The sequence below is a fragment of the Melanerpes formicivorus genome, unplaced genomic scaffold (assembly GCF_026170545.1).
Source record: "Melanerpes formicivorus ecotype bairdi unplaced genomic scaffold, bMelFor1.0.p_v2 SCAF_14, whole genome shotgun sequence".
Classification (NCBI taxonomy): domain Eukaryota; kingdom Metazoa; phylum Chordata; class Aves; order Piciformes; family Picidae; genus Melanerpes; species Melanerpes formicivorus.
The window spans coordinates 5,954,155-5,978,667 of NW_027142366.1; the positions used below are offsets into that span (position 1 = coordinate 5,954,155).

Below are 24,513 nucleotides of genomic sequence, written 5' to 3' on the forward strand. Positions count from 1 at the left end.
CCTGGTACACATGAGCTCTGAGGAGCATCTGAGGGAGCTGGGGTTGTTCAGTCAGGAGAGGAGGAGGCTGAGGGGAGATCTCATTGCTCTCTGCAACTACTTGAAGGGAGGTTGGAATGAGGAGGGATCCAGACCCTTCTCCTTAGTGTCAAGTGACAGGACCAGAGGAAATGGTTTCAAGCTGCACCAGGGGAGGTTCAGGCTGGATATTAGGAAACATTTCTTCATTGGAATGATCTGCCAAGGGTAATGGTGGAGTCACCATCCCTGGAGGTGTTCAAGCACTTAGGGATGTGGTTTAGTGCTGACCCTTCAGTGCTGGGTCAGGGCTTGGACTGGATGGGCTTTGAGGTCTCTTCCAACTGGATGTATTCTGTAATTCTGTGATCACTCTACAGCTACCCAAAAGGAGGTTGCAGAGCGGTGGGGATTGATCTGTGCAACCGAGTAACAAGTGATAGAACAAGATAAAATGGCCTCAAGCTGAACCAAGGGAAGTTTGATTGGATATTAGGGAGAATTTCTTTACTGAAAGGGTTTTCAGGCAGTGGGACAGCTTGGCCAGGGAGGTGGTAAAGTCCCCATCCCTGGAGGTATTTAAGAGTTGTGTGGAAGTAGTGCTTAGGGCTATGGCTTAGTCAAGGACTCATCAGTGTTAGGGTAATGATTGGACTCACACCTTGAGTACTGTGTCCAGTTCTGGGCCCCTCAGTTTAAGAAGGACATCAAAACACTTGAACATGTCCAGAGAAGGGCAACAAGGCTGGGGAGAGGCCTTGAACACAAGCCTTATGAAGAGAGGCTGAGGGAGCTGGGATTGTTTAGCCTGGAGAAGAGGAGGCTCAGGGGTGACCTCATTGCCCTCTACAACTACCTGAAGGGTGGTTGTAGCCAGGAAGGGGTTGGCCTCTTCTCCCAGGCAACCAGCACCAGAACAAGAGGACACAGTCTCAAGCTGCGCCAGGGGAGGTTCAGACTCGAGGTGAGGAGGAAGTTCTTCACCGAGCGAGTCATTCGGCATTGGAACGGGTTGCCCAGGGAGGTGGTTGAGTCATCGACCCTGGAGGCATTCAAGGGGAGATTGGATGTGGCACTTGGTGCCATGGTCTAGTCATGGGGTCTGTGTTGATAGGTTGGACTCGATGATCCTCGAGGTCCTTTCCAACCTAAGTGATACTGTGATACTGTGACTCGATCTGAGGTCAGTTCCAATCTAGGCAGTTCTGTGATTCTGTATCCTTCCCTTTGTGTCACCACTGACATGATGCTGTAAGGATGATTGGCCACCCAGTTATAAGGATAATTGGAGCCAAGGAGCATGGGCAAGACAAGGACCATTCACAGGATGGGCTTGTGCTGGGCTGTCGCTGCCTGCCACAGCTTGTTCTACTTTTAACTTGATTTTCTCTGTTTTTATCTTCCAGTGGAAGCCCATTTCAAACATAAACCTTAGCTGGGACTGGCTGGGCAGACCTGAGGAGCGAGCTTCTGTTTACAACACAACGTGGTTTTATTTGAAATGTTAAAAATAATGAATAATAATAATAATAATAACAGTAATAATAATAATAATAATAATAATACTTCCCTTTCCCCTCATCATTCACTTGATCATGTTGGAAACCAAGAAGGGTGACAGCAAAATGTTGGAGAAGATGCTGATCCAACCCAAAATTCAGCTCTGTGGCTGCTCTGTGGGATGCATTGCTGGGACAGCTGGTCCTGAGACTCCATCACCCTACACCCCCTGAAAGGGCTGTCCCACCTGCCTTTGGTGGGATGGCAAAGACTCTTGGGGACACATAACTGGGGCAGATGGGGCTTTGGTCTCTGAGGGCCTAAGCTGACCACCTCTGCAGCCCCAGCTCTCTGCCAGCCCTTCCTGTGGGGGCTGTGGGTCCCTGAGTGGTGATGTCCTCATGGGACGTGAAGCCTCAACCTGGAAACACCCAAAATGGTGATGTGCGGAATGCCAGAGCCTCCCGATGGCATCAGGGTGACTTTCCTCCCCTGGGGAGCTGAGGTGAAGCTGTACCCAGCTAGGGCCAGCCAGGAGTTAATCATTGGCCTCATCACCAGCTTTAGGAGGGGCAGGGGGGAGGAGGAGGCTGTGTGCTTAGGGGGGACAGAGCAGCTGCCCCCCCAGCCCCGCACTGAGCCATGAGATGATGGCGGGGAAGGAAAGCTTTTGGGGTTGGTGCCCACTGTGCTCCCTGGGTCATTCCCATTTCATGGTTCAGGGATGTTCACCCCATTTTGGGAGCCTGCTGTGGGTTTGGGAGGTGGGGGCTTGAGCATTAGGTGCTGTTTTGCCGACAGGAACCACAAAAGCCTGTCCCAGCCCACCCCTGGAAGGCGCATCCCTCCGGCTAACAGCACGTTGCTTCTCCAGACTGGTGGTTGCACATTTCCCCTTCCCCCCACCCCCTTTTAATAATTCTCCTTTTGGTTTTTTTTTTTCTTTTTTTTTTTTTGGTTGATTTTGGTATTTTTTTTTATTCCCTGCCAAAAAAAAACAAAACAAAAGCTGCTTGAAGTGATGTTTCAGCGCTGTGTTGAGCACTGTAATTCCTGCGGTCGGGGCAGGTAGGCTGGGACCTGCACACCATGATTTATATTACCTTTTTATTGTTACATTTTGTTTTTTAACCCTCAAAAAAAACCAAACCCAAAACCACAAAAAAAACAAAAAGACAAGAAATTTCCAGTGCCCACTGAAGTACCAGCCCCAGCCGTGGACCTGTCCGCAGTGTTTCTTCTTACGTTGGTGTGTGTAAATGAGAGCATCTCATCGGCTGTACGCATTCCTTCTGTCACTGGTAAGACAAGTGTGGTACTAAATGTCATTTGAACCAATAAATTATTATGTCAGAGCTGTGGCTGCGTGGTGCTGGGGCAGGGGGAGGGAAGAGGGGGAGGGTGTTAAAAATACAGCACATTGAAATGAAAGTTGGTGAATAGCATAGCCGAGCTTAGCATAACCTAGCCTAGCAGAGCCTTAGCATAGCCTAGCATAGCATAACCTAGCCTAGCAGAGCCTTAGCATAGCCTAGCATAGCATAACCTAGCCTAGCAGAGCCTTAGCATAGCCTAGCATAGCATAACTTAGCCTAGCAGAGCCTTAGCATAGCCTAGCATAGCATAACCTAGCCTAGCAGAGCCTTAGCATAGCCTAGCATAGCATAACCTAGCCTAGCAGAGCCTTAGCATAGCCTAGCATAGCATAACCTAGCCTAGCAGAGCCTTAGCATAGCCTAGCATAGCATAACCTAGCCTAGCAGAGCCTTAGCATAGCCTAGCATAGCCTAGCATAGCATAACCTAGCCTAGCATAGCATAACCTAGCCTAGCATAGCATAACCTAGCCTAGCATAGCATAACCTAGCCTAGCATAGCCTTAGCATAGCCTAGCATAGCATAGCATAGAATAAAATAGAATTAACCAGGTTGGAAAAGATCTTTGAGATCAAGTCCAACCTATCATCCAACACTAATCAACTAAACCATGGCACCGAGCACCCCATCCAGTCTCTTCCTAAACACCTCCAGTGATGGTGACTCTACCACCTCCCTGGGTAGCCCATTCCAATGGCCAGTCTCTCTTTCTGGGAAGAATTGCTTCCTAACATCCAGCCTAAACCTCCCCTGGCACAGCTTGAGACTGTGTCCTCTTGTTCTGGTGCTGGTTGCCTGGGAGAAGAGACCAACCCCTCCCTTGTCTACAACCTCCCTTCAGGTAGTTGTAGACAGCAGTAAGGTCTCCTCTGAGCCTCTTCTTCTCCAGGGTAAGATGAGGGTGGTTGCAGAGCACTGGGGGTGCAGGATGCTCCTGAAACCCTCTGCACCCACCCAGAGCTGCTCAGTGCAAGAGCAGAGGGAGGAGCTGCACACATGCACACACACCTTTATGTGTATCACTGTATATTAATTATGTCTAGGTGATGGTTTCTATTGTATCTATTTTATATAAAATAGTCATTTGATATCTAAGTATGCACACACAGAGACAAAACTGGAGTGGACTGCCCAGGGAGGTGGTAGAGTCATCATCCTTGGAGGTGTTTAAGGAAAGACTGGATGTGACAGCGAGAGGATCTAGTCAGTGTGGTGGTGTCTAGTCAGGGGCTTGATGATCTCAGAAGCCTATTCCAGCCTTGATAAAATTCTGTGATTTCTTAGGAACAGAGAAATCATTTTACTGAAAGCTGTTTGAATACTCACAGGCAACTCCAAACTGCACAGGAGCTACAGCAGATCATCCAGCAGCCAGAGGTGAGGAGAAAGTTCTTCCCAGAAAGAGTCATTTGCCATTGGAATGTGCTGCCCAGGGAGGTGGTGGAGTCCCCATCCCTGGAGGTGTTCCAAAAAGGATTGGATGTGCGACTTGGAGCCATGGTTTAGGTGGCAGGAGGTGTTAGATATTGGTTAATAGATTGGACTTGATGATCTCTGAGGCCTTTTCCAACCTTACTGATGCTATGATTCTATTCTATGATCTGAATCTAGCACATAGCTGTAGCTATCCTTAGGCAGGCATTTAATTTACAAATATATAGGCTAAATATAGTTCTCACACACAGCAGTAGATGCACTTCTGTGATTGCAGAATTACCACTATGTATACATAGACATGTGCATGCTTTTTGCAGAGCTATATAGGACTTTGAATTCAAAAGAACTGTAGTGCATATAGCCACATGCATATGCATAACTGTAGCTATTGCACTCACAGTAAATGTAGTCATGTGTTTTACATCCACAGTGTCACTCACTTGAAAAGCCAGGTCTGGGAGAGGACAGGCTAGGCCAGTTACTTCTAGAGCTAGCTCTAAAGCTTGGGGTTTGTGTGTGTAATTAATAGGATTAAAAATTGTATGCCCTCACAATTATTTAAGCTAGACTATAGAATCATGGAATTGTTAGGGTTGGAAGGGACCTCAAGGATCATCTAGTTCCAATCCCCCTGCACGGGCAGGGACACCTCACACTAGATCAGCTTGCTCAGAGCCACATCCAGTCTGGCCTTCAAAACCTCCAGGGATGAGGCTTCCACCACCTCCCTGGACAACCTGTTCCAGTGTCTCACCACCCTCATGGGGAAGAACTTCTTCCTAACATCCAATCTGAATCTACACATTTTTTTTCCCCATTCCCCCTAGTCTTAGCATTACCTGACACCCTAAAAAGTCCCTCCCCAGCTTTCTTGTAGCCCCCTTCAGATACTGGAAGGCCACAGTAAGGTCTCCTCAGAGTCTTCTCCAGACTGAATAGCCCTAACTCCTTCTGTCCTCATTAGGAGAGGAGCTCCAGCCCTCTGCTCATCCTGGTGGCCCTTCTCTGGACACATGCCAGCGTGCCCTGATCCTTCCTGTAATAGGGGGCTCCAGAACTCAAGAGGCTGTTTAGATGTGTTTATAATTCAATGTCTGTTGTATACACACACACACACACACACACATATCCTGCCATAGCTTTTACCCACTGCTGGCATCCCAGAGCATTTATTATGCCTACAGCACCCTCCTGGGTGGAGCGTTCTACCCTCAAGAGCGGTCCCCAGCTAACAGCCTGCCTTCACTGGAGAGAAGGAAAGCTGTGGCGCTGAGGCCTGGATGCCCTACAGTCAAAACCAACCCCACCAAGGGAAGACCTCTGCCCAGCAGCCTGAATAAAGCAGCACTCTCACCCATCCTGGTATAAAGTGTTTATTTGAGACTTCACAATTAACACAAAGTCTTCCTTTCAATGCCTTTTCTTTGTCATACAGTCAATAGATTTGTATTAACCCCTCCCTCCCCTCCCTCCCCTCCCTCCCTCCCCCATGCAGGATTGCTGTTTATTAATCTAAGCTTTTCATTATTTTTTTTTTAATATTTTTTAAACTTTTTTTTTGGTTTGGTTTTGTTTTTTTACTTTCAACGTGAAAAAATAAAGCGTTTCCCCCCCACCCTTTCACCTGGTCACTGCCCCACTGCCATCTGCTGTGCTGCATTAAGGAGGAGGAGGAGGAGGAGGATGGAGAATGGCTATGCCTACCACGGGGGTTGAAGTTATTCCATTATTTGTTGATTTTTTCTTTGTTTGGTTTATTTATTGATTTTTTTTTTTAACTCTTTTTTTTTCTATCAGAAAGTGTTAAATGAATCAATCACACCCACCCACCCCCCCCAAGAGAAAAATAAATATATCATTAAAGAACCAAAGAGGTCTGCAGGGATCCCTTTGCTTTCCGTACAGCTGCGGGTCCGACTCGTACGCTACGCTCGTGGCCAAGTCATTTTGTTCACCCTAGCCTTAAGTGTGAGCTTACACTGAAAGAGAGCCTGTCCCTGCAAGGAGTAGAGCCACAAGCCAGAGGAGGAGGTATTTTAGATGCCAAATTTTTATGCCTAGGCAAGAGAGACCCACGTGGAAGCCAATTAGCTGTGCTCCACTGATTGGCTTTTACTCGAGAGCAATTCAATCTTGTGCTTTTCAGGAAGGAGCTGTTAAACACACTCAGCCAGAGCCAGACCTCGAGTAGAGTGCAAGGCAGGATGAAAGGCGTGCGTGTAACTGATGGCAGTGGAAGCGAGCTCGTGGTATCAATGTCTCTTGGGTGTGCAGCTCAGATTACGCTGCCTGGCTCGGCCTGCAGTACTTGACTTTTGGCACCAGCCTCGCAGACAAATTATCCCATTGCTCACCCTCTGCCTGTCGAGGGCTTCCTTGGAGGTGATGGGGCAGCAAGGAAGCGTTCTCGTAACAAAAGACAGTAGTGGGTAGGCCATGAAGTACAAGACCCACATCTAGGCTTTACTGAATTAACTGTGCAAAAGGGAACACTGCATCAGAAACCGTAGAAGACTACACTTTAATCAAAGTCACCAAGCCGCTGCATCGCAAACCTGCTAACAATTGCTCCCATTGGTTCATTTGGCTACTTTTTGTTGGTTTCTTTCTGATTTTCTTCTTCTTCTTTCTTCTTCTTCTTTTTTAAAATTTTTTACATAAATAATATAGACCAAACATTATAAACATTTCAGCAACCATTTCTAAAAGACCGGAGGAGAGCCCTTTTTTAAGGCGCCCAGAAACAACTGCAAGGTTCCAATTCCAAAAGTGTCTTTGGAGTCAGCGAATCGTCAGCTCTACACAGCACCCGGTGACGAGGTCGTTCAGTCCAGCTCAATGGGACTGCTATCTTCCTGGCCCTCTTCTGTCTCATCATCTTCTCCAGTTCCCATCAGGCTGTTTAAAAGATTGCCTAGAAGGAAACAATACAGGCACAAATACAGGCTGGGCAGTGACTGGCTGGAAAGTAGCCCTGAGGAGAGAGACTTGGGGGTGCTGGTGGACAAAAAGCTCAACATGAGCTCTCAGTGTGCTCTTGCAGCCCGCAAAGCCAATCAGATCCTGGGCTGCATCAGGAGAAGTGTGGCTAGCAGGTCGAGGGAGGTGATCCTCCCCCTCTACTCAGCCCTGGTGAGACCCCACCTGGAGTACTGTGTCCAGTTCTGGAGCCCCTATGACAAGAGGGATCTGGAGGTGCTGGAAGGTGTCCAGAGAAGGGCCACAAGGCTGATCAGAGGGCTGAAGCACCTCTCCTATGAGGGCAGACTGAAGGAGTTGGGGCTGTTCAGTCTGCAGAAGAGAAGGCTCCGAGGTGACCTAATTGTGGCCTTCCAGTATCTGAAGGGGGCCTACAGGAAGGCTGGGGAAGGACTTCTCAGGATCTCAGGTAGTGATAGGACTAGGGGGAATGGAATGAAGCTGGAGGTGGGGAGATTCAGGCTAGATGTGAGGAGGAGGTTCTTCACCATGAGAGTGGTGAAACCCTGGAATGGGTTGTCCAGGGAGGTGGTCGAGGCCCCGTCCCCGGGGGTGTTTAAGAGCAGGCTGGATGAGGCTCTGGCCAGCCTGATCTAGTGTGGGGTGTCCCTGCCCATGGCAGGGGGGTTGGAACTAGATGATCCTTGTGGTCCCTTCCAACCCTGAATGAAACTATGAAACGACAGGACAGGCGAAATTGCCACTTTCAGGTTCTCGCCTCAAACGCTTCTAACTAGTCCCCTGCTGCCCTGCTTGAGATGCCAAATTCAATAATGAGAAAAAAAACCCTTTTTTTTTAGTATAGAAGAGTCTCAGCAGGAGAGCAGTATCCCCACACTAATTTACATTAAGAATTTATTGATTAGGGTAGTTGTGTTTTGATACTGTTCCTTCTGTAGAAGAGGACACTGGAAAAAGCCCAGTGTGAAGTCCAGTCGGGTGCCCTCAGCACAGGAAGGATATGGACCTGATGCAGCAGGTCGAGAGGGGGGCCATGAAAATGATCAGGGGGTTGGAACACCTCTGCTATGAAAACAGGCTGAGGGAGCTGGGGTTGTTCAGCCTAGAGAAGAGAAGGCTCAAGGGAGACCTAAGAGCAGCCTTCCAGTACCTGACGGGAGCCTGCTGGAGAGGGACTGTTTCCAAAGGCCTGCAGTGATAGGATGAGGGGCAAGAGTTTGAAATTAGAGAAAAGTAGATTTAGATTGGATGTTAGGAATGAGTTCTTTACAACAAGGGTGGCTGAGCACTGGAACAGGTTGCACAGAATGGCGGTTGAGGCCCCATCCCTGGAGATATACCAAGTGAGGCTCAATTGGGCTCAAAGCAACCTGATCTAGTTGAGGATGTCTCTGCTCACTGCAGGGGGCTTGGACTAGATGACCTTTAGAGGTTCCTTCCAACTTGGGTCATTCTATGATTCTGTAAGTCACATTATCTACTGTAGTTGCAGCATGAGAGGAAAGAAAAAACCCACCCAAGTGAGGAAGGCCACACCTCCAGACATGAAACTGTCCAAGAACAGAACTTGTTCATGGCACTGATGGGTTCTCCCTGTTGTAGTCACTTTAAAGATCCTTGAATTGCTGAAAAGCTGTTATTTACATCTGGGATCTATGATGCTCATGGTTTTCATCAAATTTTGGGTTATCAGTGAATCAGTATTTGCAGGCACACCTTTAAGTCAGCTTACAGAGGAGGTTAGTTGTCAAGGGAAAAAAAATAGCAATCAGTTCAATTTGCTCAAATTTTAATCAAAAGCTAGGAAATGAGGGCTGAATTTCTCTACTCCCTTTCATTTCTTGTAGAAGGGAAGTTCTACTTCAAAACTCCCACTTTGGGAACATTCATTTTATATCAAGGACTGGTTAGATGTCTACAAAAATTCCCAGACTTGGCCCATCAGCCACTAAAGTCTGGGGAAATTAAGTTTTAAGAGAATTAAGATTTTTCTTTACACTTGGAAGTGATACCATAATGTCAGAAATCAACTGGAGGTCATTTCCATGCTTCCCTCCTCCTCAAAAATGAAAAGCCTGCTTAGCTTCACCAAGTTAATTTCACATGCATCCAACTCATCATGAATTCTACAGCAGGGGCTGTTTCCACAGGCTATGAAAAACTTGATGAATTCATTAGCAGAGCAAAAGCATTTTCTGTAAGCCACTGCTCTGGAAAGCTTGGTGGTGTCTCTAAACAAGTGGCAGCATAAACCTTACCTAGTAACCCACCGTAGGACGACGTCTGCTTGGGCGGAACACCGAAGAAAAGCTGTCCTATCCTATCTAGGTACTGAAACGACACAAGATGAAGAACAATGTCAGCTACCTCACCCACAAGGTGGAAATACCACAGGCAGCAGTCACACCACACAAGCTAGATGGCCAACTCCTACCTACACATCACAAAACAGGAGATCAATTCTGTAGGTTACCTCCTGTTTACGGCCGTGAGCAACTCACCTCATTATACATGGGATCTCTTTTCAGTGAAGGTTGATACTGTTCACACAATACTGTAAATACTGTTAGTTTTCCTCTAGAAAGGAAACAAGCAGAAATGTAATCTCAGTAACCACAGAAAAGGAAAGCAAGGAAGAGATGAGGAAAAAATCAGACTGTACCCATCAACTGCCAACAACAGAAACCAGATGAAGTTTAGCAGCGGCTGGACGAAGGGAGGCCCCTTTTCTATTGAAGGATGTTTCTGTGTGTATGTTGTAAAAACCACTGATGCACTGGTCTTATTTTTTAAGCAGAGAAATCTGCAAAACAAAACACAACAGAACAAGTTAAAAATAAAAAGGCAGAGAAGTCGTTTCACATGCAGAAAGGGAAAGGGAAGAAGGCAAATGCTCAAAAACATTGCATTTGTGCATAGAAATCATCTCAGGATTAAACTGATGGCAACAGCTCTGACTGGTAGAGGTGTACATCTTTGGCAACAGTTTGGGAAGCAACTGAGAACAAGGAAAATCACTACTGAAATACATTGTGGAATAAGCAGATTGGGAGGGAGAACTGATATTAAATAGCAACAGAATGAGTTTAACCAGGATCCAAACAGATTGCACACAGGAAGGTTAACTAAAAGTGGGCATCATTGAAACCAAAACTGGCCATAATGTAATTCAGATTAAACATGACATCACATTTATTGGCCCAGAGCTTATTACACTGAGGTAAAAACCACTCCCACTCCCAAACACATCTCCTTTCGGCAGGTATCTGCCGGTGCCCAACGACTCTATCACTCTCTTAGTGCTGCCTCAAAATAACACGGCATCAGGACCACTAATAAGTTTGACACACGTGTCTAAAAGTCTGGTGATAAAGCTACACTTGGAGCTCCCAAGCCATCTGTCACCAGTTAACAGATCAATTTCCCACATGGATCAAATCTTTGTTCAGGTCCAGTTAATTTAACCGGCAATCTCTGCAAGTCCCATAGGCCTAACGAGAGATTTTATCTGGGACAAACGCTGTCAGCAAGCACTGGGAAGGCTGCCACGAGCTGTCTCATTTTTGGTCACAAGCTGGCCTCCAATTCTGTACCCTTACATGTGCAAGGGCATTGAGCTCTTTTGCCTTACTGCAAAGCGAGGAGCTGCAATTATTTTCGTTGAACTGCTGTGTAAGAGGATTTATTTCAGTGTTTGAGACGCAGGCCAGTAAAGGATGCTGTAGAAAGACTGGAAAAGCAACCTCTTACTGACAACTTCTCCCCAGAATTTCCCCCCATCCAGAACAAAGCCCCATAGAATTATTCAAGCCCCTCACAGAGTGAATTTCCATAAAGGATTTTCTAATGCTCAAAATCACTGCAGTCTATACCAACCCGCTATGGAAAGCAGGACAAATCTGACATGACAGCTCACTGCTGCCAGAAGAGACAGACTCGCTCTCACCTCCTCCCTCTCCCCCAACACCTACCCCCTCCCCAAGTCCCTGCTGCACAGTCCTGTCTCCACCTCCTCCTCAGACTCCTCCATGAGCTGCTTTCCCTGACTGAAGAAAGCCATCAGCTGATTAAACACAGTAAAATTGGCTTTGTCAGCCTTAATTGTAAACGGCCCCTGCAAAGGCACGTAATAGCTTGCATTCCCACCTCCTGCAGAATAAATGTCTGAAGTAAATGAAGGCCACCAGCAACTCTGTCAAACCAAGAACCTGCTGCTCACAGCCCAGGGTGACCCAAGACAAATTCTGTCTTAGGACAATGAAACTAAGTACTGCACTAAAGGTAATTATAGAGCCTACTTAGGTGCAGACTTGGTAAGAACATCAAGGTAAGCCCTAACTAGACATGCAGTGGTGGTAACAAAGCTAAGAGTTGTGCTTCCAGGGTCAAACAGGTTACATGAATCCTTCAGGCAACTAACACTGCAGGTTTTGACCTTAACACATTTTCCTTTTCCTTTCTCTCCCCAATTTGAACAATAGAACAGACCAGTTTTGAGATGCTTTTCTTTTGTCGTGAACTCACAAAGTGAGTTTCAGAAGCTCTGGCCAGTTTCTCAGTTTCTTTTGCTAAGGATGTATGATTAACCTACAGTTACCATGATTTCAATCACTTTGGCCTCAACCACGGTGTCACCCCAGCAAAACAGTTAATATTAACAGTTGAACACCTACTGTAGTACTGCCTGTGCTACAAACATGTCCACCTCACTGCGGTATCCCCTGGACGAGGAGTATTCTACCAGCATATTTGCACATCCTTCGCCATCTGTGGAGTGCAAGAAGTGATACCGAGATTCACTATAGTTTTGCTCTACAAAAGGAAAAAGAAAATGGCTTTTAAGAAAGCAGTTCATCATATCTGGATGTAAACAGAAATTTGTTAGGCTTGCACATGACAGCTGGTAAAAGAACAAGAGCTATACACACGGAATATGAACCAGACAACCAGCAAAAAGAGAGTCGGCTTTTTACTTTATAAATGACAGACAATTCATACAGGGAGACAATAAATGTTACCCTCAGTGTATCTGAACTATTGCTATTAAATACAGTTTGTTCAATGCCACCAAGCACAGCTGCTGCTGGCATGAACAGCCTGAGCTGCAGTCATGTCTTTTTATCTGGCTGTGTGTTGACACTTCATGTGCTCCCAACAGTGCTCAGAAGAATCAAGACGTTCCACGTTAGACCTTGTGCACCAAGAAGTCAAACAGCACCTTCAGCATCTTTCTTTCCAAGTGCACAGAAAGAAGGCATTTCCTATTTTTAGCTCAGCCCCCTCTTGCTATCAGAATTAAAAGTGCTTCCATATGCTGAATAGAACAGCAATTGTTCAGGGGAAAAAGGGTAAAAACTGGCAGTGATTTGTCAGAACTTAACTTGAAGCACAGCGTCACGCAAAGTCGCTGCACCACCAAGAAATCAAAACTGGGGAGCTGCTAATTTTTGGAATGTAAAAAGCTTCATTTTAAAATTCTGAGCCTTTTCTGATGAAACTCAAATACCAAGAAAATGCATGCATTCTGCTCTTCAAAAGAAGCGTGACCAGACAGCTACAAAATTGGGATTTTTACTTTCAGGTCGCAACTGTTTCTTATCCTAATCATGTCTCAGCTTCCAACTCAAATGCTCTGAGGAAAATCCTCCCTTTCTGGCTGGCAGCAGCCAGCAAGCTAACCTAAGTCCCAAGAGAACAGTATGGCATGCAGAAAGGCAATGAGCTGGAATGCTGACCATGGGGTCAGGGCTGTTATGTGAAACCACTATCATCACTTGGCAGCCACTGAAAAATTTAAAACAAACAATCGCCTTGCAGTTATTAATTCGGGAGAGACCTCAGAAGAGAGGGCATTTATTCAGCTGTTCCCACTCACCTCTTTTATCTTTTGAACACAAGACTCTAAAAACTGGCTGTCATCCACAATTAAAATAATTGCTAATGGATCTTTGGTTTACCTTACATCCCATCACAAGTGGTAAAGCCCTACATAAATCAAAGGCGACAGCGTTCATTCTGCAATAAGCCTGCTGGTTATGGTCTCTAGAAGTACAGATCCAAAGGCAGTTTTGGATGCTAGCTGATGTATTCCAGTCTTTGTCTCGTTTAGCCAGGATTTGAAAACTGAAACCCCACAACAGAACAGCCTTGCTCCCAGCAGTTCTCCTCCTAATGGTCCTTTAGACATTGAGGTAGTTTGATGGAGTCAGCCTTCCTTTTACAGGGAGCTGTACGGCAGCTCCGGTTTGGGTTCTGCACTTGAAATGACAGCTATTGGACAAAATCAGGTTACAGCAGAACTCAATCATTTCCACCTCAGATTATTTCCAAAGTACTTCTCTTACTGTATCACACTTTCAACATTTTCCAGCATAACACAGAAAAGCCAGCTGACTTTCCTTACCTTTCCACAGGGTAATTGCTAGTAACTGGTGTAGTTTTGGGTGCCCAAGTTTTCCTGATCCCCCGCTGGACCATTTTAGTGCTCTGGATACAAAAGCCACTCTTTCAGGAGAATTTGGATCCATTAAACTAAACAATTTAGCCAAGTTTTCTAGAAGCAAGAAGATTCACAAATATTTAGCATTAACAGAAATAGGCTGAGCTGCTGCTTCTAGTGCAGGTACAACACAGAAGTTACAGAGCTACTGTGTCTTTAAACTCCCTTAATGGTCTCTGTAAAGACACCTTAAAAAAGAGTGACTTAGAACTTCAGTCCCTTCTTATACCTCAAGTCAATATTGTATCTACCAGCCAGCAATACTGATATGATTCCCCTGTAGCCAAAAGCTGCAGTCAGCTAGACATGGCTTCCCCATCTCACTGTTTGGGAGAGGACACCCCAGAGCACCATGCAGTTCCAAGGAGGAAAGACTTCATGTTATGGGACTGCTTGCCACTCAGAGGGAAACTGGGAGGGAGGTTTGGGAAAAGCACTACCAGAAGCCATAGATACAAAATGTCAGAGGTGATCTAAGAACAGCTTCTGTCTGTCTCCATCCATAGGTTATTAGGAGGAGTGGTTTGCCCATGCTGCAGCATGTCCTGGCTTGAGCTAGAACAGAACTAAATCTCTAAATCTCTTCAGTCTTTTTACTTCTCAGCTCAAGCTCTTCCCAGTGATGACACTTGCTGAAGTTAACAGCAGACAGCAGCTGCTTCTATCAGTGATAATGCTGATGGTTAGAGTTAGTGCCAATGACTGGGGTGCAGAAAAGCTCTTGCTTATATTTGTTTCTATGAAGACCAAGGTCATTGCTAAATTTTCTGTGCCACAGTGGGGAGTGCATTAAGTAAGAGGTCCTATGTGCAGGGAGGAGAGGACAGGACAACCCCTGACACAGCAGTAGTCTGGCCAGGCAGCTCTTAAGGTCTCCCTGAATTGCCTGCTTACCAAAGCTCACAAGGAATATGCACACTACTGCACTGCTAGGGTGGCAAACCACCACACATTGAAGCCCTGGGGACATCAATGACTGTGCACCAATGCATTACTGCTTCACTGAGAAAAGGATGGTGCCATAAGACAGCCAAGTTTGCTTTAGGCCTACAAAGTTATCAGGAATCCATTATTCTGTAATGGAAGTTTTCCCCCAGTTCATTTCTGTGATGAAGGTAACCTGTAGCCATGTGGAAGGGCATACAAGAAAATTCCAGGTTTCAAGAGCATTAAGAACAGTCACTGTGAAGTGAAAGCACATCTAAAGACCATCAAACTGACCACAAAGGTCACCTCACCTAAAAGGTCATCTGCTACTTTTGCATCTGATTTCTCCAAGGACTCCAAAACCAGCATTGACAGATCAGCAGCACTGTTTTGCTACAAAACAGACACATATTGGCAGTGATGAACAGATCAGTACATAAAAGAAACATCAATCAGAATTTCCTCAGAGGCAGATTTAATACTTTTACCAACATCTGCAGGTAAGGCACAGTATCAAGTCTCAACCTTCCCTTATGAAAAAAAATTATAGTAATTTGCTGGCCTCAAAAGAGAAGCCTCCAGCAAAGCAAAACAAGCATGGCCATGATTACTGTCTGGACAGTCACAAACACTTCTGCTTTATGTTCCACTTTGGCATAATCCTTCTTTGAGGAGAAAGGCTCAACAAAGAGATAAAACAAAAGATTACAAAGCAATTACTCTGAACACTTACCACTGAGAAATTCACATTTCACCCCTTGATATCTTGCAATAACAACCCTCCCTGCCCTCAAACCACACACACAAAACCAGTTGACTTACCTGGTTATGACTGAAGAACAGCAGAGCCCCTGAATACATCAGTTCTCTTGCTTCTGCATGTTTTCCTTGTGACATATACCTGAAAACAGTATCAGAGCCTTGATAAATTACCACTGAATAGTTGTGGATAGTTAAAGTTCCTTACATTTAAAGGATTAAAGACCACTAAAATCTCAAATGAAGGCATTAAGGGGTTTATTTTTACATCAGGTTAATGTCAATAACAAAGTAACTAACTGCCAGTTAGAATTTCTTTTCTGCTCCAGACTTGACAGAGTACAAGCAAAGAGCATTAAGAATGAAAAGTGAGAGCTTCAAATGCAATTGGGGCTGGAGCAAAGAAAAGGAAATGATCCCAAGAGATCACCTGAGCAGAGGATGCCAATGCACTGAATGACACTGCCCAGACTGTCCCATTAGATCCTTTACAAAACCAAAGCCATCAGAGTGAGTTTCCAGAATCCCAGAATCCTTCCTGGACAGCTCACACCCCCAGCACCACCCAAGTCACTCCAGCCCTCTCCTTACAAATGTCTCCCTTCCACTGGTTTAAGTTTCTCTGACCGCTACTCTCTCTGCCAGGGAACAGCAGCCACACACTAGCTCCCTGCTGAACCAAAGCAGCCTGTCTTTCATGAGCTCTAGGCAGGCAAGATGAGCCAGCAAGATTTACTGTGTAATGCTTCACAGACTCAGCAATTCACAGCAGAAACAAGTTTGGTCTCTCAAATAGAAAACTTCAAAACACAGCTGCTGCAGCTTCCACTTCTGCAGCAAGGAGTGAAGGACAAAAGAACTTGTTCCCAGTGGTAACCTTCAGAGCAGGAGCCTCTTGCCTTGCTGCTGTGATTGCAGACTCCTGCACATCATAACTACCACTAACTGAAGATCTTGGAGAGTCTCATCTCTAGTTATAAACTCAGAACTTCCTAGAAAAGCAGTTAAGATGTGGCAGCAGATACGCTTTCCAACTTCCATTTCTCTTAACTGCTTCCCAGCAAGTCTGTTTTCCAAGTACTTTCCTAGTTACTCATATCTGAAAAATAAGATGTTAGTTCTACCACACTGCTTTGGTATCTACAAAGCAGCACCCCTAAGGCACTCCTGTACAGTAGATCCAATGTGGGAGTGTCCCCAGGGGGTAACAGAAAGAGCTCAGTGGTTCTGGTAGTGAAGTGAAGCAGTCAGGGGAGTGGCAGGACAGTGTGAGCACGGAGAGGGTGACAGTAACCAGATGGAAAAATCTCAGAATCATGGAATGGTTAGGAATGGACCTTAAAGATGATCTAGTTTGAATGCCCCCTGCCATGGGCAGGGACACCCTCCTCTAGACCAGGCTGCTCAAAGCCCTGTCCAGCCTGGCTCTGAACGCTTTCAGGGATGGAGCACGCACAGCTTCTCTGTGCAGCTGGGTTCCAGCGTTTCACCACCCTCACAGTAAACCAAGCAAACTCTGCTCTTGTGCTGCTCCTGAGACTCCTGTCACACATGGCAGCTCCAGGGACAGCTCCTACTGGTAAAATCAGATCAGACAACAAGCAAGGGAGGAGACAGTCCTCCCACCCTGCTCATCACCCAAAAAACCACCCAGGTCTTTCATCCAAAAGAGCAGAACTGTAATACTGGATGGCACAATCGTGGTGTTTGGGGGGATTTGGATTTGTATTCAGCACAGTAAATGCTCCCTGGGATAGTCAATGGCAGCTACCACATTTTTTACAGCTGGCCTCACATCCAGGCTTGCTTGTAGGCATTTGACACTCTGTAGACCCACTCTCATGAACTGCACTTCCACTAGATTTCCAGTGTTATTTAGGAGCTCCTAATCTGGGAATTATTACAGCAGACACTGGTTTAAGACACTGAAAACTGCTGAAGCCTAGCAAGCACATTTAAGAGATCTGTGGTTATGTTTGGCTTAGTTTAAAAATAATAATATTTTCTTTAAAAAGACTTTTAAATAAAAATAAATCCTCCTAACACTGATGTAAATGGCACTTAGAACAAGAGAGAAAATACTTTCATAATGGAAGGCCTGGAACAGGTCATTGCTACCAGAAAAAGTACCTACAAGTGTCAGGAAAAGAGACACCAACGCAGCTACAGCAGGGATGGGAAACTTGGAAGTTTGGCTCAACCTCAAAATCATTAACAGAGAAAAATTCCACTCAGCCAGCCTGTGCAATAACCATACTGGCCCAGGTACTCCTGGTCAGAGTATCACAGGACTCACTGCTCAGGGTCAGAAAGGAACAGCAGTTTTCCACCTGCTGAGGATCACAGGGAGGGATAAGCAGTCTGCGGGAGACTGACTTACAGTAATCTTTCCTCCTTCACCTCTTCCCCTCCTCCACCCTCAATTATATCTCAGTTTATGACTTCTGAGTCAGGATTTCAAGTTCAACACACAACTCATGACAGAACAAATATCTTACAGGCCAGTGTTGTTGCAAACAAGTAAGCAGTGGCTATCCCAGTAACAATTCCACATTGGAATGGAATGGAATGGAATTAACCAGGTTGGAAAAGACCTTTGAGATCATGGAGTCCAACCTATCACCCAACACTATCAACTAAACCATGGCACCAAGCACCCCATCCAGTCTCTTCCTAAACACAGAGTGTCTCCAGAAAACTGTTGACATTAACATGTGTGAGGACAGACAGGGCTACCCAGGACTCTCTTTTTGCTTTGATGACTTTCCAAACAGTTTTCACAGTCTCCTTACAACTTTCTGCCTTCTTCCTTCTGCCTTGAAGAAAACCCTCTTCTCAGCTATGCAAATGTCACCTTTTCATTTAATTGAGCACCCTCCTTCTCTTGCATTTAAAATGGAATAGGCAGGATCTTTAATTCCAAATTAATTCAGGGAGGCTTAAGCAAAGTATGTGAGTTAATGCATTCAGAAGACTGGATGAGAAGTGACCTGCTGAGCCAAGTCATCTTCTGCCACTGCAGCCATCACTACACATAATCCTTACTATAAAATAGGGCATGCTTTGTCTGAAATTTATTCTGAAATACAGTCTTAAGGCCTAGCCCTTGCTGATCCCATCAGGACAGTGCAGAAGATAACTGCTTTAATTTAATGGTGCTTGGTAGTGCAGGAGATCTAATCTGTATTGGCAGCAGAAGCAGTCTCTGCATGAAGACCTTCTCCCCCACATATCTGGCTATTTGTCTGAGAATACCCACAGGCCTGTTCCCATCCCATCTCAGAGGAGCTCCATTGAGCAGCTGCCACAAGACACCTAACAAGGGTCAGAAGGCAGTTTTCCCACCCACCATCCCCTAGAAGAAACACAAGTAAACACATCTGGGACCAACTGAGGAAGCCCAGAGAAGGAAATTCTTTATTTTGTACCCCTGAGAGGGAGGGTGTGCATTCCACATTTTGATGAAAGGGTGACAACCACAATTCACTGCAGAGGCAGAGAACAGCTAAAAGAGATCTGCAATAAAAATGCTTTTTATGACAGAACAGGAAGTAGTAATACTTCTGAAGAAGTGTCCAGGCCTGTTCTACTTAGTCACTGTCATGTACCCAAACATTACACCAACTGAAATAGCTTCTAGTAAAATACCTTCATGCAGGTGATCCTTGCAACCCGAGTGCCTACCGGGCACCACAGTAGCCCTGCCTCTTGGCTGTGCAACAATCAAGCCAAAACCTTGAAACAACCCACTTCGTAGTGAAGCTGACCTTTTCAACAAGCCAGCAAACCTGGAGCCAGGGACACGAGAGCCCAAAGAGCTCCCAGGGGATGCCCAGGAGGCACAGCGAGCTCATCCCGCCTGGCAGGAGAGGGCCTTACTCGGTCTCCTAGGGACGTGTGGCCACCACGGGAGGTTTGGGAACGGGGAGGGAGATTGAGCACAGTCCGTGACCTCTGGGAAGTATGACGCAACGCACCCCTGCACGTACGCGGGACGGTGTGCTCTCAGGAGGCGGCGGCAGGGAGACCTGCTGTGCCCGGCTGCGGAGACCACCGCCACCTCCCTCAGCCGGGCCTGCCGGATCGGGTCAGGCCGCCGGGCCCGACCGCTTCGCGGTCGGAGTTCACCTTCAAACCCCGGCGAGCAGCAGCTGCTCGCGCCACCTCAAAGCCCCTTCACACAGCCGCCACGCCCCTACGGCGGCGGACGAGCCTGAAGAGATGGCGAAGACCTGGCCTAGCCTAACCATAAGGACTCGAGGACCAACCGTTGCCCCCAAGGCTGGGCCGGGGCCCTGCTTGGGCCGGCGCCGCTCACCCTACCCATCACCACACGTACCCGCCCTACCCCGCCCCCCCACAGCCCAATGAGAAAGCAAGAGATTAAGATGGACAGACGTGGCGGCCAATAGCGAACGGGTGTGGGCGCGGCGGGCGGCAGAAGGGTAGAATGCGTGGGAAGGCTCTGGAAGGCCGGGCGGGGGAGGGGCAGGGCGGCAGGCTGGGCCCTACCTGAAGAAAAGCGTCCGGTACATCTGGTGCGCCTCGTAATAGTCGCCCTTCTCGACGCTGGCGCGCAGCTTGCCCTCCACTCGCTGCACGCCGCCGCGGTTCCTGCCGCCGCCTTTCGCGGCTTCCTGCTCCGCCGCCATAATCGCCGCCGCCATCGACGCGGAGGAGGGGAGGGGGGAGGAGAGGGCGGGGGTGGGCGGGCGCAGACGCACGCAGCGCCGGAGCGGCCCCGCCTCGCTGCCCGGCTTCCGCCCACTCCGACGGTGGCCTGCGAGGCTCAGGGGGCCACAACTGCGCCGAGGCGCGCTGCGTCACGTGGTGCTCGGGGGCGGAGCACGGGGGCGGTGGGGCTGTGCTGTCACGGAGGGGAGGGTCGGCAGTGGGATCTGTCAGAGGGAGAGTATCGGGGAAAACGGTCGTGTTTGTCAACAGGCGCCGTGGAATGGGGAGGTGGCCAGAACGAGCAAGAACCCCCGCAGAGTCTTTGGCCTGCGATCGATTCCTATGTCACAAAACCAGTGAGCCCAGGGAAAAAGTACAATGCAAAAATTCTAGGAAGGTTGTGGGGGCTGCAGGCGGTACAAAGGAGCAGAGCACAGTTATGGCACAGGGACGGGGGCGAGGCTGAGGAAATTCGGTTTAAACACAAACCATGCAGCAAGCTAGAGCCCCTAGGTGTATTGTACACAGCTGAAAATCAAGAAATGACCTACCCCTGGAGAGCTTTTGCTTAAAAATTTTCAAGGTGTGCTGAACAGCACAAAGCAGTTTCGGCTGCTGAGATACTATAAAGGAAAAAAGCAATTCTGTCCCTACACATCCCTACACGTGGAAAGGTTGTGGCCCTGCCCATGGCACCCCAGCACACTCTCTAGAGTCATCATTTCTTCTCTAGAGTCTCCATTTCTTCTGGAGAGATTCAGAGGCAGACTGCCCCTTTGAGAACACCGAATCTGCCTACCCCCCTCTGGCACCAGTTTTAGCATCCTCACAGATGGAAGCAGCTCCTCAAAAATACAGAAAAGAAACTTTATTTTCCTTTTTTTTTCTTTTTTTCTCCAAATAGTACATGCACTTTCAAAAAATTAAAACTCTTTTATTTAAACATCTCAATAGCATCTTGTCAGTTTGGAGGCAGCAAAGAATAACAGACATTTTTTAAAAGCATTTACAAAAATACATTGCACAAAGTCCTATTATCTCGCTCTTTTAAAAAATAAGTTAGTGTTATTCAAAATATTCCCGCCCTGGCTACCTAATTTCAATTTACACAGGATAATTCTACTTTTAAATATGTAACCTAGCGTATGAAAACACCTGTACACATGTCATCTAGCTCCTCTGCTTAGGCCATAGGTCCTGGCTCTAGCTCAAGTGGACAAAAAAAAAGAAAGAGAGAAACAAACAACCAACAACAAATTCTTTACATGGAGACTTGGTTTTAAACATTCAAGGACTGTTGTGCAACATACATTAACTCTAGTCAGAAAACCAGTCAGCAGCTCCCTGTGTTAACAGTTCATGTGTAACTATAAAATGCATCAGAACGGCAAGATAAAAGTTCTGCATACAAGGACATTCCAGGAATCTTTTCTGATAAAGGATTTTCCAAGTAGCAATCCTAGGGGGGAGGGAGCAGGGGGGCAATAGGCAGTTTCATCTCGTTCGACCTGGAAATGTTGCTTCTCAGCACAAGACACAACTCTAATCTGCTTAGACCTGACTAAGGTTGCTGGGGATGATCTAAAGAATGCCCACGTATTCCTGTACGGCAGCACGGCATCCCTCTTGGAAATGGGAACCAGAGCTTCACTCCTGTCGTGTTGTCCACATACTGCATTCTCCCAGTACAGCGTTTACTGAGCGTAACAATGAACCAGCCCAAGGAATTCTTGTCCCAGAGAGATTCCTTTTGACAAATTAAGACTGTTTAATTGCTCTATCCTAATGTTTGCTAAGCAATTTAGCAGGCTTTTCAGCTCCAGTCCAGATAGTCAGTACATCGAGGTCGATTTGGAATTAACACTAAAGAACAACAAACTGGCCAAGCTGCCATGGTAAAAACTCTTAAAATAACTTCAGTGAAAGTTCTCCCTGACTTTTAGAGCAATTCATGGCCACAAATTACAGTAAAGCATTCTCAGTCGCTGGTGTTTAAACTAGTTTTGGTTGTGTTCGTTTTCCCTGACAGTAGTTATATGCAACACGTATCAAAAGTGCCCTTTTGGAGCCAGCAGAAAGGTCAGAACCAAGGGTCAGCTGAAGGCCACCTTTAGCCACAGTTGGTGTTTTCAGATGTGCCACAGTTTTTGGTTTATGGTGCCAAGCTAACACAAGTGTGCACTTCAGCCCTGGGTTTTAAAAAACCAGATTCCTAGTTGCAGAAAGTGTTTGTTTGTTCTTTTTTAAAAAAACCCTATACATTCATTTGTAATAAAAGAGGTGTCACCTGTTTGTCAACTGGGCTTTATGAACCACAGCAGTTGCATGCATTATTTCTCTCAGCATGGACACGAAAATACAAAGCTAACTGGCAATCACAAGCTGAGCATTAGAGCAAATAAATGTGTTTTGTTTGTATACAGTTCTGCTGACAGTCTTCTGCCTTTATCAGAGGATCAACAGTTCTGCAGTGTACATCTCGCATCCTTGTCCTTCCAAGATTCCAGTGTTCTAGGCTTCCCGGTATATACAAATTGAGAACAAAATGTACAGCAAGGAACCCCAAAGCTGTAGTGTCGGAGATTACTCGGCAGGTTTCCCATGCACTCTGAACCGATAAAGGCATGTGTATTCCGCGTGTCCCCAGTTGGAAGAAATCCTCAGCTCCACGATTTGGAATGCGCTGTCACATTTCTCCTGGAGAAGCAAAAAGCAAACACACAAACCACAGTTAGGCTTCCGGTATAGAGAGGTACAGCTGAATTCTCTTGCATTTCCACAATTACCAACTGTTGTTAATAACCAAGTCATATCTTGGGAGCTTCCTGACACTTTCAGAGCCTCCTGCACCTTACCACTAATGATGTGTGAAGAGAGACATACCACAAAGCAGACTCTTCAGGTGTTTAGCGTCTTCACACCAGTAGCATCCAGATGGCACAAACCTGTACTGCCCTCTAACCTATCTTGACCACAGGATTTGAGCCAGACTAGTACTTTCTACCTCAGTTTCCACAGTGCCCAGAGTGAGGCCTTTTTTTTTCTTTACTGGCTATTGGGCACTACCATAGAAAACACAAGAATCTCTCTCCTAACACTTTAAACCTTATCATCCAGACTTACCATCACTGGAAATATCTGCAGTGGTTCTCCTCCTTGATCATAGACATACTGTCCTAGAAGCTTGCCTTCTTTTTGATATTCATCATCCAGACCCTGTAAAAAGATAAGGATTTTTGCTTCCATTAAGTTTGAAATCACACCCAAACCAGAAACACATCTGGAGAGCTATCAACAGACAGCACTCTGAAGTCTATCAGACCATGAGCAAGACAGCTCTATAGTTGAGTTTCCTGCCCTGAGAATAATCATGCCATGCTCAAACCCTTTAATTTCCATGGCAAAACCACTATCACAGTGTAAAATGTCAACTGCTCAGCATAAATAAGAATGAGGAAACATCAAGGTTATAAACAAGATTGCAGTCAAGATTCCATGTTCGCAGACGACTGCTTAAGCAGCTAAAGAAACTAGGCAAAAAGTTCTCAGATATCGCAGCTATATTCTGATGCAGCCTGATGTGTTTTGTTCTGTAATCATGCCTACACAACTGTGGCACTAGTTAAGAATAATTAAAAGCATTAAGGCACATCATGGGTAAGGTGAAAAGCCAAAATCTGGAGATGGGGAAAGAGGAGTAGAGAAGTATGGAGCAATTGAAGCATATGAAAGAACTAGATCAAACGACAAACTATCATCTCCCTTCAAAAATGTCTGCTGTATAAAGCAAGAGTAAAGAAATCACTTCCAAATTAGTTGGAACACTTATACCAATCTCAAAGCTCATACAAAACTATAAGCAATTTTAAGAGCAATGACAGAAACACTTTCTCCTCTTAGCTGTCCTCCCTTGACTCATAGTTTTCCAAGATACATAACAAATGTTCTTTATGCATACAAACATCCATTTAAGTTCAGACTTACATATACTGAAAAGTTCCTGGGAGCGCTGGAGATATTTCCTGTTGGTGAAAGTGTTTTTGGTATATGTTCCACTGCAAAGGATGTTGGATAGATCTTCATTGAAAGCCTAACTACAAGGTAGCCTAATGATCCTTTGAAAGCCCAGCAGTTCCCAGGATATATGTCCGGCTAGACGAGATGAAGAGGGAGAGAAAAGGATGGGACATGACGGCAAAACCAAGCATTTGGGAATGACTTTTTGGCAACAATGAGTTGTAATAGCTTCTGAATTATTAGGGACAGTCTTAGATAGTAAGTGGCAGAATATAATCTCTTCATGAAGACAGCACATCCACCTGAACTACCACCAGTGGTTTGAAAGGCCCACCTTGAGATTACTTCTGAATAGGAATCCTGCCA

At 46.1% G+C, this 24,513-nt stretch overlaps 3 protein-coding genes across 14 annotated transcripts in view; 1 reads left to right on the forward strand and 2 right to left on the reverse strand.

Annotated features, from left to right (window-relative positions):
* Positions 1 to 2,875, forward strand: part of ADAP1 (ArfGAP with dual PH domains 1) — a 75,822-nt gene extending 72,947 nt beyond the window's left edge. Inside the window, exon 11 of the mRNA XM_068146717.1 lies at positions 1,425 to 2,875. Coding sequence (XP_068002818.1) covers positions 1,425 to 1,453 — 29 coding nt within the window. The 3' untranslated portion in view covers positions 1,454 to 2,875. The remainder of the gene's footprint in view (positions 1 to 1,424) is intronic.
* Positions 2,653 to 20,162, reverse strand: GET4 (guided entry of tail-anchored proteins factor 4). Of its 5 annotated transcripts, none has more exons than XM_068146719.1 (9): positions 19,969 to 20,162; positions 15,520 to 15,598; positions 15,009 to 15,090; positions 13,675 to 13,824; positions 11,945 to 12,038; positions 9,934 to 10,074; positions 9,773 to 9,848; positions 9,542 to 9,602; positions 2,653 to 2,816 (listed from the first exon to the last, which is right to left on the reverse strand). In XM_068146719.1, exons 1-9 carry the CDS (start codon positions 20,121 to 20,123, stop codon positions 2,653 to 2,655), a joined length of 1,002 nt encoding a protein of 333 aa, XP_068002820.1. In that variant the 5' UTR covers positions 20,124 to 20,162. The 5 variants fall into 5 exon arrangements, with proteins under 5 accessions (XP_068002820.1, XP_068002819.1, XP_068002823.1 ...); XM_068146718.1 differs by having other exon boundaries at positions 11,945 to 12,083; XM_068146722.1 differs by lacking the exon at positions 2,653 to 2,816 and adding an exon at positions 5,691 to 7,245 and having other exon boundaries at positions 9,530 to 9,602.
* An 821-nt stretch (positions 20,163 to 20,983) lies between these two features.
* The window catches only part of SUN1 (Sad1 and UNC84 domain containing 1), a 34,407-nt gene continuing 30,877 nt past the window's right edge, over positions 20,984 to 24,513 (reverse strand). For all 8 annotated transcript variants that reach the window (XM_068146727.1, XM_068146723.1, XM_068146730.1 and 5 more), the window contains 3 exons: positions 24,115 to 24,282; positions 23,254 to 23,346; positions 20,984 to 22,827 (listed from right to left, as the gene is read on the reverse strand). In XM_068146727.1, coding sequence (XP_068002828.1) covers positions 22,714 to 22,827; positions 23,254 to 23,346; positions 24,115 to 24,282 — 375 coding nt within the window. In that variant the 3' untranslated portion in view covers positions 20,984 to 22,713. The remainder of the gene's footprint in view (positions 22,828 to 23,253; positions 23,347 to 24,114; positions 24,283 to 24,513) is intronic.

Coding starts and splice junctions, on each gene's coding strand:
- GET4 (XM_068146718.1), bottom strand. CDS start 20,123: ATGGCGGCGGCGATTATGGCGGCGGAGCAGGAAGCCGCGAAAGGCGGC. Junction 15,091..15,519: donor TGTTCTTCAGTCATAACCAG/GTAAGTCAACTG, acceptor TCTGTTTTGTAG/CAAAACAGTGCTGCTGATCT. Junction 12,084..13,674: donor AGCAATTACCCTGTGGAAAG/GTAAGGAAAGTC, acceptor TTCCTTTTGTAG/AGCAAAACTATAGTGAATCT.